Source organism: Capsella rubella, unplaced genomic scaffold (assembly GCF_000375325.1).
Source record: "Capsella rubella cultivar Monte Gargano unplaced genomic scaffold, Caprub1_0 scaffold_4, whole genome shotgun sequence".
NCBI lineage: Eukaryota > Viridiplantae > Streptophyta > Magnoliopsida > Brassicales > Brassicaceae > Capsella > Capsella rubella.
In genome coordinates this window covers 6,299,725-6,311,582 of record NW_006238920.1, presented here as the reverse complement: position 1 = coordinate 6,311,582, position 11,858 = coordinate 6,299,725, and the positions used below count along the sequence as shown (strand labels likewise).

The 11,858-nt window shown below is 37.1% G+C and overlaps 4 protein-coding genes across 4 annotated transcripts; 3 read left to right on the top strand and 1 right to left on the bottom strand.

Moving 5' to 3' along the window:
* The first annotated feature begins 606 nt into the window (after positions 1-606).
* LOC17887982 (aspartic proteinase CDR1) lies at positions 607-1,809 on the top strand. Its single transcript, XM_006295395.1, has one exon. It carries the CDS (start codon positions 607-609, stop codon positions 1,807-1,809), a length of 1,203 nt encoding a protein of 400 aa, XP_006295457.1.
* Positions 1,810-4,337: 2,528 nt separating this feature from the next.
* LOC17888202 (aspartic proteinase CDR1) lies at positions 4,338-5,540 on the top strand. Its single transcript, XM_006295396.1, has one exon. The coding sequence runs from the start codon at positions 4,338-4,340 to the stop codon at positions 5,538-5,540; it is 1,203 nt and encodes a 400-aa protein (XP_006295458.1).
* A 768-nt stretch (positions 5,541-6,308) lies between these two features.
* LOC17887922 (aspartic proteinase CDR1) lies at positions 6,309-7,670 on the top strand. Its single transcript, XM_006293346.2, has one exon. The coding sequence runs from the start codon at positions 6,393-6,395 to the stop codon at positions 7,581-7,583; it is 1,191 nt and encodes a 396-aa protein (XP_006293408.1). The 5' UTR covers positions 6,309-6,392; the 3' UTR covers positions 7,584-7,670.
* A 513-nt stretch (positions 7,671-8,183) lies between these two features.
* On the bottom strand, positions 8,184-11,055 carry LOC17889850 (chaperonin 60 subunit alpha 1, chloroplastic). The gene is made up of 8 exons (XM_006293400.2): positions 10,894-11,055; positions 10,407-10,590; positions 10,193-10,314; positions 9,897-10,104; positions 9,672-9,817; positions 9,274-9,580; positions 8,732-9,183; positions 8,184-8,643 (listed from the first exon to the last, which is right to left on the bottom strand). Exons 1-8 carry the CDS (start codon positions 10,945-10,947, stop codon positions 8,356-8,358), a joined length of 1,761 nt encoding a protein of 586 aa, XP_006293462.1. The 5' UTR covers positions 10,948-11,055; the 3' UTR covers positions 8,184-8,355.
* Between the last annotated feature and the right edge of the window lie 803 nt (positions 11,056-11,858).

Below are 11,858 nucleotides of genomic sequence, written 5' to 3'. Positions count from 1 at the left end.
TGAATAATTAACATAAAAACTTTAAAACTAAATAACATTAAAAAAATTCAGTATTATATTGATGAAAATACCCAATGGATATCTCACCAATAGAGATTTTTTTTTTTTTGTCGCCAATAACCAATAGAGATTATTTGGCATTGATGTATAATATATTAATATTACATTTGCACAATATATTATATCATTTATATTGCTAAGCTGCTCTTACCCCAGGGTTTATGGAATGAAAAAAATATCTATATACTGTATAGTATAGTTTTTGTTTTGGGTCCATCTTTCTTACAAAAATATTTTAATAGAAATTATACAATTTGAGATTGCAAAGTGATCATCTAATTTTCAATAATGGAAATTAGTATATTAAACAAACAATATAAACCGGAAAAAAATAATGTAAAACTTAGTAGAAAAAACTTTAAATTCCCTCAAGTAAACAAACTGCAATATGGAATTAACAAAAATTGGACAATTAACAAATACAGTAAAAAGTCTAACAGCTATAAATATATGCATGAATGAAGAACATTGCATTGTGTCTTTTTCTTGGGACAAAAGCATTGCATTGTGTCTAAAAACCCAAAAAGAAACAAAGATTGTGTCATCATGTCTCTTGCAACTACGATGATCGCTCTCTTTCTTCAAATCATTACATGTATTCTCTTTACCACCACAGCCTCTTCACCTCACGGCTTCACCATCGACTTGATCCACCATGGCTCCAATGCATCTTCTTCTCGAGTCACCTCTGATACTGAGCTTGGATCACCATACGCTAATACCGTCTTTGATAACGTCGTGTATCTAATGAAACTTCAGATTGGTACTCCTCCTTTCGAGATCGAAGCTATCTTAGACACAGGAAGCGAGCTCGTATGGACACAATGTTTGCCTTGTCCTAACTGTTACGACCAAAACGCTCCCATATTCGACCCTTCGAAATCCTCAACCTTCAAAGAGAAAAGATGCGACACCAATGACCACTCTTGTCCTTACGAGATTGTCTACAATGACAATAGCTACACCACCGGAACCTTAGCAACCGAGACAGTCACGATCCATTCCACTTCAGGGGAACCCTTTGTGATGCCTGAAACCATTATTGGTTGTAGCCGCAACAGCTCAGGGTTTAGACCGAGTTTTTCGGGTATTGTTGGTCTAAACTGGGCACCTTTATCGCTAGTTACTCAGATGGGGGCAGAGTACCCAGGTTTCATCTCTTACTGTTTCTCCGGTAAGGGAACTAGTAAGATCAACTTTGGAGGGAATGCTAATATAGCAGGAGATGGGGTTGTATCAACCACTATGTTTGTGACAACAGCAAAACCCGGTTCCTATTACCTAAACCTAGACGCGGTCAGCGTTGGGGACAACCGCATTGAGACACTTGGGACACCTTTTCATGCCTTGTTAGGGAACATATTGATAGACTCTGGAACCACTTACACTTACTTGCCTGAAAGCTACTGCAGCCTAGTAAAAGAGGCAGTGGAAAAAGTTGTGACAGCGGATCGAGTAGTTGACATTAGCGGCGACGACATGTTGTGCTACCATTCAGACACCATAGAGATATTTCCGGTGATCACAATGCATTTTTCTGGCGGTGCGGATCTTGTCTTGGATAAGTACAATATGTATGCAGAATCAGAAGGAGGAGGACTTTTTTGTTTGGCTATCAAGTGTAGTAATCCGACACAAGAAGCAGCTATCTTTGGGAATAGGGCACAACATAACTTTTTGGTTGGTTATGATTCTTCTTCACTGCTGGTTTCCTTCAAGCCCACGGATTGTTCTAAGTTGTGGAGTTGAAGAAAAAAACCAAGAATATCTCTTTTCGAATTTTTATAATATATTTTTTCACACCTTCGGCTTGTTATTTTATGTTTGTCCATTTCAATAAGAGCATAGGACATGAATATGTTTAATTGAATAATATGCGAAGTTACTTACTCGCTTCAGTTACATATTTTTCTATCTATGCATGGATGGGTTGCTTAAAGATTCTAATGTTGGTTGTATCGACAAATATTGGCTAGCCTTCTTTAATTTTCTTATACATGTTTCTAATCTTTTCAAGTTTTTGAAACTTATGTAATATAGTAGATAAGGATACACTTGCACACTAAGCTCCCTTAGAATTTTCATTTGAACAAAAGGTGAGATGTTGTTGCAACAGTTGGAACATCTTTTAACAACTTGATTATCAACTCTTGCTTTTCAAGATTTTTTCTAGTCTTAAAAGTCTTAGAGTTGGATAGAAAGTATGTCAAGATCTCATCACTTATATATCTCGAGTTGTGTCGACAAGCATCTGGCCGGGAACATAAATCGGTTAGTTCCATGCATAAAAATGGGAAATCCTCGGGTTTATAGGTATCTTTGTGCGAAGTAATGAGGGCTATATTTTAGTTTAGTGATCGTAATGAAATAAATAACTAATGTTTTAACTTAATCCTTTACCAAAAAAAAATAATAATAGTAATAAGTAATGTTTTTCATAGCATGAATTGCTATTTGAGAGGAGAGATAAATGGGTTTGGTTCTTAACACGTTCTGGATCTTGTGAATATAAATATTTCAAATGTATAATATATTCGATAACAGTTGGTTCATGTATGGCAACATGAAAATCGACAGGATTGACTATATTTTGACCAAGTCTAATAAATTTGTACAAAATGAACACATCATCTACTATATATGAAGTATATAATGAAGTTTTCACATAAGTGTAATCATTGATTGATTTTTGCAAGAGTCATGCTTAAAGAAAGTACATCTTCAAGTGAGTCAAGTCTAAGTAATATAAAATCCCAATCAAACGACCATAAACATCAAGTTCACATTCAAATTTTTTCCCACTTTCTACTCTAGATACCACAGTTCTCTTAGTTTCTTTCATTGTACGTGTGGAGGACCAACGGGTACCACGGGAATCTCTAAAGGGAATTCTTTAATGTCACCTCCAATAGGGTTCACTTCCCTGAGATGAGGAGATGCAAAACCTCCGTGGCGGATAGCCTTTGGTCGGCGACTCTCTGCTCGATTTGATCGGTGTTATATAATAAAATCAGAATCAAATGATTGACATTGTACTTTGAAATTTCTTTATTAATATTTTTAATTAAGAAAATTATGTTAACATATTTAACCCAATATAGATTGATAACATCTTTCGATTTTATCTAAAATTCTTAGCTCTTACATTTGATTTGTGATATTTTAACTATGTAATCTAAGATACCTAAATTTTTTTAATTAAGAACATTTATAGTTTTAAATTATTTTTCTTAAGATTTCGGATTTTTTTTTTAATTATATGAAATTGTCCACATAAATGTCTCTATGTTATATGAAGTCCCGCACTTCCCCCGCATGAATGTCTCTGTGATTATATTGAACAAACAAGGCCGCGCGTACTCTCTAAATTCTATGTGATTCCTACTAATTTATTTTTGTGTTACTGTTAACAAATTTACCTATCTGTACTATGATTTACCCCGAGATACACCAAGGGTCTATAATTCAATATATTTGTTTGGTTGGTCATTTTCGTAATAGGTTTATGTAGTTTAATTAGTTTTTGTACGTGTTTATTTTATTTTATTTTTATAAAATCTTATGAATTTGTATTATAAGTAGATTCATCAGAATATATATATGTGGTCAACCAACGGTACACCCGGGAAATTTTTTGTTGTAAACAAAAACATTATAAAGAAATTCTCTTAGGTACCATCATTTTAGTTTTTCTTTCAAAAACACCATAATTTGTTTTTTTCCAAAAATTATCACAAAATTTTTATGTTTTCAAAAATACCATGAACATAAACAATTGATTTTTGAAGGTGTAGAATTTTCTTTTTTTATTTTTGTGTTGACAATTTATATTTTTGTTCATGAATCCTTAAGAAGAGTTGACATTTGTTCATAAAATGCGGACAAATTTGTATATATTTATCCTTTATTATATAATTTATATTGGTGAGATGCTTTTACTCTAGGGTTTATGGAAAGGGAAAAAAAAAACATTAGACAACGCAAAGTGTTTATCGTGGGCTCATCAACACTTTCTTAAAAATTTTACATTACTCGATTGCAAAGTGATAGTCTAATTTCCATTAAAGGACAGTAAATAAAACGAACAATATAAAACCCGGAAATGTAAAACTTAACAAAATGTTAAATTTCTCCAAGTTAACCGTAATATGGAAATAACAAAATTGGAAAATTAACCATACAGTAAAAAGTCTAAGAGCTATAAATATATGCATGAATGAAGAACATTGCATTGTGTCTCTACAAACCAAAAGAAAAAAGAAAAGATTGTGTCATTCATGTCTCTTGCAACTACGATGATCGCTCTCTTTCTTCAAATCATAATAACATGTTTCATCTTTACCACCACAGCCTCATCACCTCATGGCTTCACCATCGACTTGATCCAACGTCGCTCCAATGCATCTTCTCCTCGACTCAGATCTGATACTCAGCTTGGATCACCTTACGCTAACACCGTCTTCGACAACGACGAGTATCTAATGAAACTACATATCGGTACTCCTCCTGTCGAGATCGAAGCTGTCTTAGACACAGGAAGCGAGCTCATATGGACACAGTGTTTGCCTTGTACTAACTGTTACGACCAAAACGCTCCCATATTCGACCCTTCGAAATCCTCAACATTCAAAGAAGAAATATGCAAAACCGATGACCACTCTTGTCCTTACGAGGTTACCTACTTCGACAAAACTTACACCAAGGGAACCTTAGCGACCGAGACAGTCACGATCCATTCAACTACAGGGGAACCCTTTGTGATGCCTGAAACCATTATTGGTTGTAGCCACAACAGCTCAGGATTTAACCCGAGTATTTCGGGCATTGTTGGTCTAGATTGGAGTCCTTTATCGCTACTCACTCAGATGGGAGGGGAGTATCCAGGATTCATCTCTTACTGTTTCTCCGGTAAGGGAACTAGTAAGATCAACTTTGGAGGGAATGCTAATATAGCAGGAGATGGAGTTGTATCAACAACTATGTTTATAACCACAGCAAAACCTGGTTTCTATTACCTAAACCTAGACGCGGTCAGCGTTGGGGACAACCGCATTGAGACACTTGGGACACCGTTTCATGCCTCAGAAGGTAACATGATGATAGACTCCGGAACCACTTACACGTACATGCCTGATGGTTACTGTAACCTAGTAAGAGATGCAGTGGAAAAAGTTGTGACAGCGGATAGAGTAGTTGACAAGAGCGGCAGCGACTGGTTGTGCTACCATTCGGACACTATAGAGATATTTCCGGTGATTACAATACATTTTTCTGGCGGTGCGGATCTTGTCTTGGATAAGTACAATATGTATGTGGAATCGAAAGAAGGAGGAATGTTTTGTTTCGGTATTTTATGTCATGATCCGACACAAGAAGCTATCTTTGGGAACAGGGCACAGAACAATTTTTTGGTTGGTTATGATTCTTCTTCACTGCTGGTTTCTTTCAAGCCCACGGATTGTTCTAAGTTGTGGAGTTGAAGAAACAAACCAAGAGTGTTTCTTTTTACGAACTTTTTCTAATTCTTTTTAACTTCGGCTTTGGTATTTATATTTGTCCTTTTCAATAAGCGCATAGAACATGGATATGTTTAATTGAATAATTATATGCCAAGTTACTAGTTTACGTGCATGATCAGTTACATATTTTTCTAGCTAGGCATGGATGGGTTGCTTAAAGATTTTAATGTTGTATTGGCAAACATTAGCACTTCGCTGCCTTTAACTAACATTGGAAGAATAGGAAGAGATCTATAAAACGTAAAATCAGATTGGGATGACACTCTCCAGCACCTCATCAGTCTCATGCCGAACACAATAGAATCTATCTTGATTCGTTTACACCTGTCCCAATCCTAGATTTACAACATATGGAAGGACAACAACATGTTGTCCACAAATCTCCACAAGTCCTTATGGAACCATATTGGTTCTCTTCTACAACAATGGTTCTCGCTCGCACATGCCTAATTGAGTTACATCAACTCACTTTATTGTTATGTGATAGATTGGATAGATTGGATAACCACATGCCTTACAACTCCTCTCGTCAATAATGATACAAGAGTTGTCGAGTCTTAGGTTATACCCTTCATGAATGAAATGTTGTACCAAAATGTTAAATTCCTCCCCAAGTTACCCGTACTATGGAAATAACAAAATTAAAGAACTTAACAAAATTGGACAGTTTGACCAAAAAAATATATACTCAGTTTGACCCAAAAAAAAAAAAAGGAAAGTTAATAAATACAGTAAAAAGTCTGACAACTATATAAAAATATGTGCATGTGAATAAATATTATTGCATTGTGTGGTGTGTCTATTGCAACTACGATGATAGCTCTCTTTCTTCAAATCATTACATGTTTTCTCTTTACCACCACATCCTCATCATCATCACCTCATGGCTTCACCATCGATTTGATCCCTCGTCGCTCCAATGCATCTTCTTCTCGAGTCACCTCTGAAACTGAGCTTGGATCACCTTACGCTGATACCGTCTTCGATTACACCGAGTATCTAATGAAACTACAAATCGGTACACCTCCTTTCGAGATCGAAGCTGTCTTAGACACAGGAAGCGAACTCGTATGGACACAATGCTTGCCTTGTACTCACTGTTACAGCCAAGTCCCTCCCATATTCGACCCTTCGAAATCCTCAACCTTCAAAGAGAAAAGATGCAAAACCCATGACCATTCTTGTCCTTACAAGATTTCCTACGGAGACAAAAGCTACACCAAGGGAATCTTAGCGACCGACACAGTCACGATCCATTCCACTTCAGGGAAACCCTTTGTGATGCCTGAAACCATTTTTGGTTGTAGCCACGACAGCTCATGGTTTAGACCGTTTGGTTCGGGCGTTGTTGGTCTAAACTGGGGATCTTTATCCCTCCTCACTCAGATGGGCGGGGAGTATCCAGGTTTCATCTCTTACTGCTTCTCTGGTAAAGGAACTAGTAAAATTAACTTTGGAGGCAATGCTAATGTAGCAGGACCTGGTGTTGTATCAACCACTATGTTTATGACCAAACAAAAACCTGGTTCTTATTACCTAAACCTAGATGCGGTCAGCGTTGGAGGCACCCGCGTTGAGACACTAGGGACACCGTTTCATGCCTTAGATGGTAACATAATGATAGACTCTGGAAGCACTTACACGTGCTTGCCTGATAGCTACTGCAACCTAGTAAGAGATGCAGTGGAAAAAGCTGTGAAAGCCAAGCGAGCAACTGACATTAGCGGCGACGACGAGTTGTGCTACCATTCAGACACTATAGAGATATTTCCGGTGATCACAATGCACTTTTCTGGCGGTGCAGATCTTGTTTTGGATAAGTACAATATGTATGCGAAATCAGAGAGAAGAAGAGTGGTTTGTTTGGCTATCGTATGTACTAAGAATCCGACACAAGAAGCTGTCTTTGGGAACAGAGCACAGAACAATTTCTTGGTTGGTTATGATTCTTCTTCTGAGTTGGTTTCTTTCAAGCCTACTAATTGTTCTGAGTTGTGGAGTTGAAGAAACAAACCAAGAGTGTGCATTAATATTTACAACTTCGGCTTCGTATAGTTATATTTGTCATTTCAATAAAAGCATTGAACATGTATATGTTTAATTGAATAATATGGGAAGTTACTATACTTACGTACGTGCATGATCAGTTACATATTTTTTATAAGCATGGATGGGGTTTTGCTTAAAGAATCTAATGTTGTGTTGTAATGGGTAGTAATGTTATGTTTGTAGCAAAACGTAAAATCTCATGATAAATATATTAGAGAGATAAAGTTGGATCAGACAAATTCATATCAAGAGACAAGACCAAAGACAAAGAAGTTAGAAGATAAACGAATGCTTGTGTATGTATAGTATAAATTGTATTTGTTTGTCGATTGGTTCAAGTCGGTCTGGTTGTGTTTTCGGTTCAGGATTTCCTAAATCTAATGTTGTATTGGGAAATATTAGCACTCCTTCGAATCCTTAGGAGGCTAGGAGCCACAACAAGACCTGACTAGTTTGGAACCCTTGTACTGGTCATGACCTCAGTTCTGTCTTGTTTTGAATGTTCCAAGTTTTTAGTTCTGCAATTTTCCTTGTAACAACAAATCAGAATGATCCTTGGACAAAAAAAAAAGATAATTATTTCCTCATTACTGTTAACAAACTACTCATATTCCCCCACCAAAAAAGAAAAACATTGCAGATAAATGGGGATGACAAATGTGCAAAAAGACAAATGTGCAAAAAGACAAATGTGCCATGTGATGATGATAAGGCCTTGTGTTTTTGATTACACCATGAGACCCTCTGGAGCAGCAGCAGCAGGGGCCTTGGGTTTTGGTTTGTCGACAACAATGGCCTGAGTGGTCAGTACCATTCCTGCTACGGAAGCAGCGTTCTGTAGAGCACATCTCGTCACTTTTGCGGGATCAATCACTCCAGCTTCCAACAGGTTCTCGTATGTATCGGTCATCGCGTTGTATCCAAGCTCCCATTCGCTGAACATAATCTTTTCGACAACAACTTCTCCTTCAATTCCAGCATTCTGGGCAATAAGTGCAGCTGGTGCAACCAATGCCTGAACTCAAAACATAAACCCCTATTGAGATAATAGTCACAGTTGATCACAGAACAATCATCAAATGCGCAAGAGTTGGGAATCTTACCTTTTGTACTATATCAGCTCCCAAACGTTCATCAGCATCCTCAAACGTCTCCTTAATGGCGGGAATAGCAGTGGAGAGATGCACCAAAGTAGCACCACCACCTGGAACTATGCCTTCTTCAATAGCAGCAAATGTTGCGTTCTTTGCATCCTCGATACGGAGCTTACGGTCCTCAAGCTCAGTTTCAGTTGCTGCTCCGACTTTAATGACAGCAACACCTCCAGATAGCTTAGCGATTCTCTCAGCGAGCTTCTCTGAGTCATACACAGAATCAGTCTCAAATAGTTCTTTCTTCAGCTGGGCAATCCGAGCTTGTAATTCGTCCTTGGAAGCTGCATCTGCAATGAGGGTAGTTGAATCTTTGCTAATCGTCACTTTTCTTGCAATACCCAATTGCTCTATGGTTGCATTTTCAACCAGCAAGCTCATGTCCAGTGCTAGGTACTCAGCTCCTGAGAACATACATATCGATAGAAAGTTTAGAGCACAACAAAGAGGAGATAAAAATAATAAAAGTAAACCCAAGCAAAATGTGCATTTACCTGTCAAGATTGCAATATCTTGAAGCATGGCTTTTCTTCTTTCTCCAAATCCTGGAGCTTTAACGGCAACGACATTGAGGACACCACGGAGCTTGTTCACAACAAGGGTAGCTAAGGCTTCTCCAGTGACATCCTCTGCAATAATCAACAACGGAGCTCGAAGCTGAGTGGTCTTCTCTAAAATAGGGATGATGTCTTTGATTGCAGTGATCTTCTGGTCAGTGATCAAAACCCTGGCATTCTCAAACTCAGCTAGTAGTTTCTCAGGGTTTGTAACAAACTGTGGTGAGATGTATCCTCTGTCAATCTGTGATTCAAGGTTTAAAGTCAAGTTAGCCAATGATAATTCAAATTAGAGTTGAAGAGAATCGAGACAAAAAAAAAAAAACTCATCATACCTCCATCCCTTCTTCAACTTCGACAGTGGTCTCAAATGAGGATGAAGATTCAATTGACAAAACACCATCAGGTCCAACTTTGTCAATGGCATCAGCAATCATTGACCCAATAAGGTCATCATTTCCAGCAGAGATAGAAGCAACAGCTGAAAAAATATAACATATTGATTAGTAAACGCAATCAACATTGCTGCATCACTAAGAAGGGCACTGCAAAGTTAGTACCTTTGATGTCATCACGTCCTTTCACAGGCCTGGCTTTCTTCTGAAGCTCTTCGATCAGACCTAGCACAGTCTTATCAATTCCCCTCTTAAGGGAAACAGGATTCGCACCAGAAGTAACACTCAACAATCCGTGTTTGATTATCTCCCGAGCAAGGATAGATGCAGTGGTTGTCCCATCACCAGCCGAGTCATTAGTCTTACTCGCAACCTACCACATAACAAACACCAAATTTACCACACGGTATAACTAACATTAACAGATACAATAGCAAAGCTACAGGCTCTCCAATACCAACCTCACGAATAAGCGCTGCTCCAGCATTTTCCATGGCATCAGGTAACTCAATAGCCCTTGCAATTGTGACTCCATCATTCACAACCTTCGGACTTCCAAATTCATCCAACACAACATTCCTCCCTTAAGAATAGCAAAAGAAAACACCAAAATAAGTCAATAGATAGATAACATAGATTAAGATTGTAATTCTATAAATGTAAAGGAGCCACTACCTCTAGGGCCAAGAGTGAGACCAACACAATCAGCAAGCTTGTCAATACCAGCTTGAAGAGCAGCTCTAGAGTTCTGGTCAAAAGCAATCTCCTTTACATTTGCTCTAACACTAAAACGTTTGTTTGCCCTCCTGTTGTAGCTTACTCTTTGACCTTGCTGCTGACTTCCTCCTCCCAACTTACTCTGCACACACAAAGCAGATTCATTTATAATCCATCTCAATCAACTTCATCTAATTCCAAATCAAATTTACCATTTTCTCACCAACCCAGAAACCAAAAGGTGAAAACCAATTGAAACAGAACAAAGTAAAGGTCAAATCCAATGTAAAGACACAAACTTTATTGACAAAACTCAGAAACAAAGCAGAGTAAACTAATTGAAATAGAACTAAGCAAAGGGCCAAATCCAATTATAACAACTACTGGATGATAATTCATTTTCTTCTCTAGTAAGGAAGATTAAAAAAGGAACAAACTTTGCAACCTGACGGGAAGAACAGAGGACGGAGGCTGAAGAGAGAGCATTAGCAGACGCCATTTCTTCAGAGAAAAGCTTCGAGCTTTTTTTTTTTGGTTTAGAGGAACGTTCTGGATTGGTGTGGATAAGGAAGTGTTATAGATAGTGCAAACGAATAGTGTGATGAGGGAGGGGGTTAGGGTTTAGATAAATTGAGTTGGTGGAGTAGCTGACGAATGGATCCAGAAGATTCTTTGCATTTCGTAAAGAGAGAACCGTTGATTTGGACAAAAGGCTTTTTCACCTACTTTGATTTTTTTTATTTATATGGGCCTGTTTGGTTTTACTATTTATGGCCCAAAATGAAGAACTGTTGTCAAGAAATTAGAAATCCCAATTAAGGTTTAATTGGCGAAAATGTAATCACAAATCAGTAATGTTTAAACCAATATGCATGATGCTAACAGTTTTAAGCTAAAAGACTTTTGATAAAAAAACACACTTAAAAATAAGCTAAGTCAATTCATTACCCATTTAACTCTAAGCTCATTAGGTAATGAGTTGAGCTGAGTTGGATTATTCATTTTGACATCCTTACTAAAAGTTTATATATTTTAACGTTCAAGCAATGTATATATTGGATAACAGATAGAAAATTATGGATAAAGATTGAAAACGGATAAATTAAATAGATAAAGATATATACTATCCAAAATATTTTCACAAAATAAAAAGACTCATAATTCGGATATAGTGCAAAAAATTTATGACACAAAACTTGTTATCCGATGTATTTTAAAAATGTATACTACAACGAATAAGAATTTGGATAAGAAAATGTAGACTGATAGCTAAAAATATTATACTGGGCAAAAAAATGTTATCGATACTATCCAAAATAATTTCACAAAATAACAAAACTAGTACTTTTGGTATCGGTGCAAAAAAAATTGGGAATTTGAAAATGTTTATTACATGGGAAAAGACTTTAG

Coding starts and splice junctions, on each gene's coding strand:
- LOC17888202 (XM_006295396.1), top strand. CDS start 4,338: ATGTCTCTTGCAACTACGATGATCGCTCTCTTTCTTCAAATCATAATA.
- LOC17887922 (XM_006293346.2), top strand. CDS start 6,393: ATGATAGCTCTCTTTCTTCAAATCATTACATGTTTTCTCTTTACCACC.
- LOC17887982 (XM_006295395.1), top strand. CDS start 607: ATGTCTCTTGCAACTACGATGATCGCTCTCTTTCTTCAAATCATTACA.
- LOC17889850 (XM_006293400.2), bottom strand. CDS start 10,947: ATGGCGTCTGCTAATGCTCTCTCTTCAGCCTCCGTCCTCTGTTCTTCC. Junction 9,581..9,671: donor AAGTTGAAGAAGGGATGGAG/GTATGATGAGTT, acceptor CTTGAATCACAG/ATTGACAGAGGATACATCTC. Junction 8,644..8,731: donor GAGCTGATATAGTACAAAAG/GTAAGATTCCCA, acceptor TTTTGAGTTCAG/GCATTGGTTGCACCAGCTGC.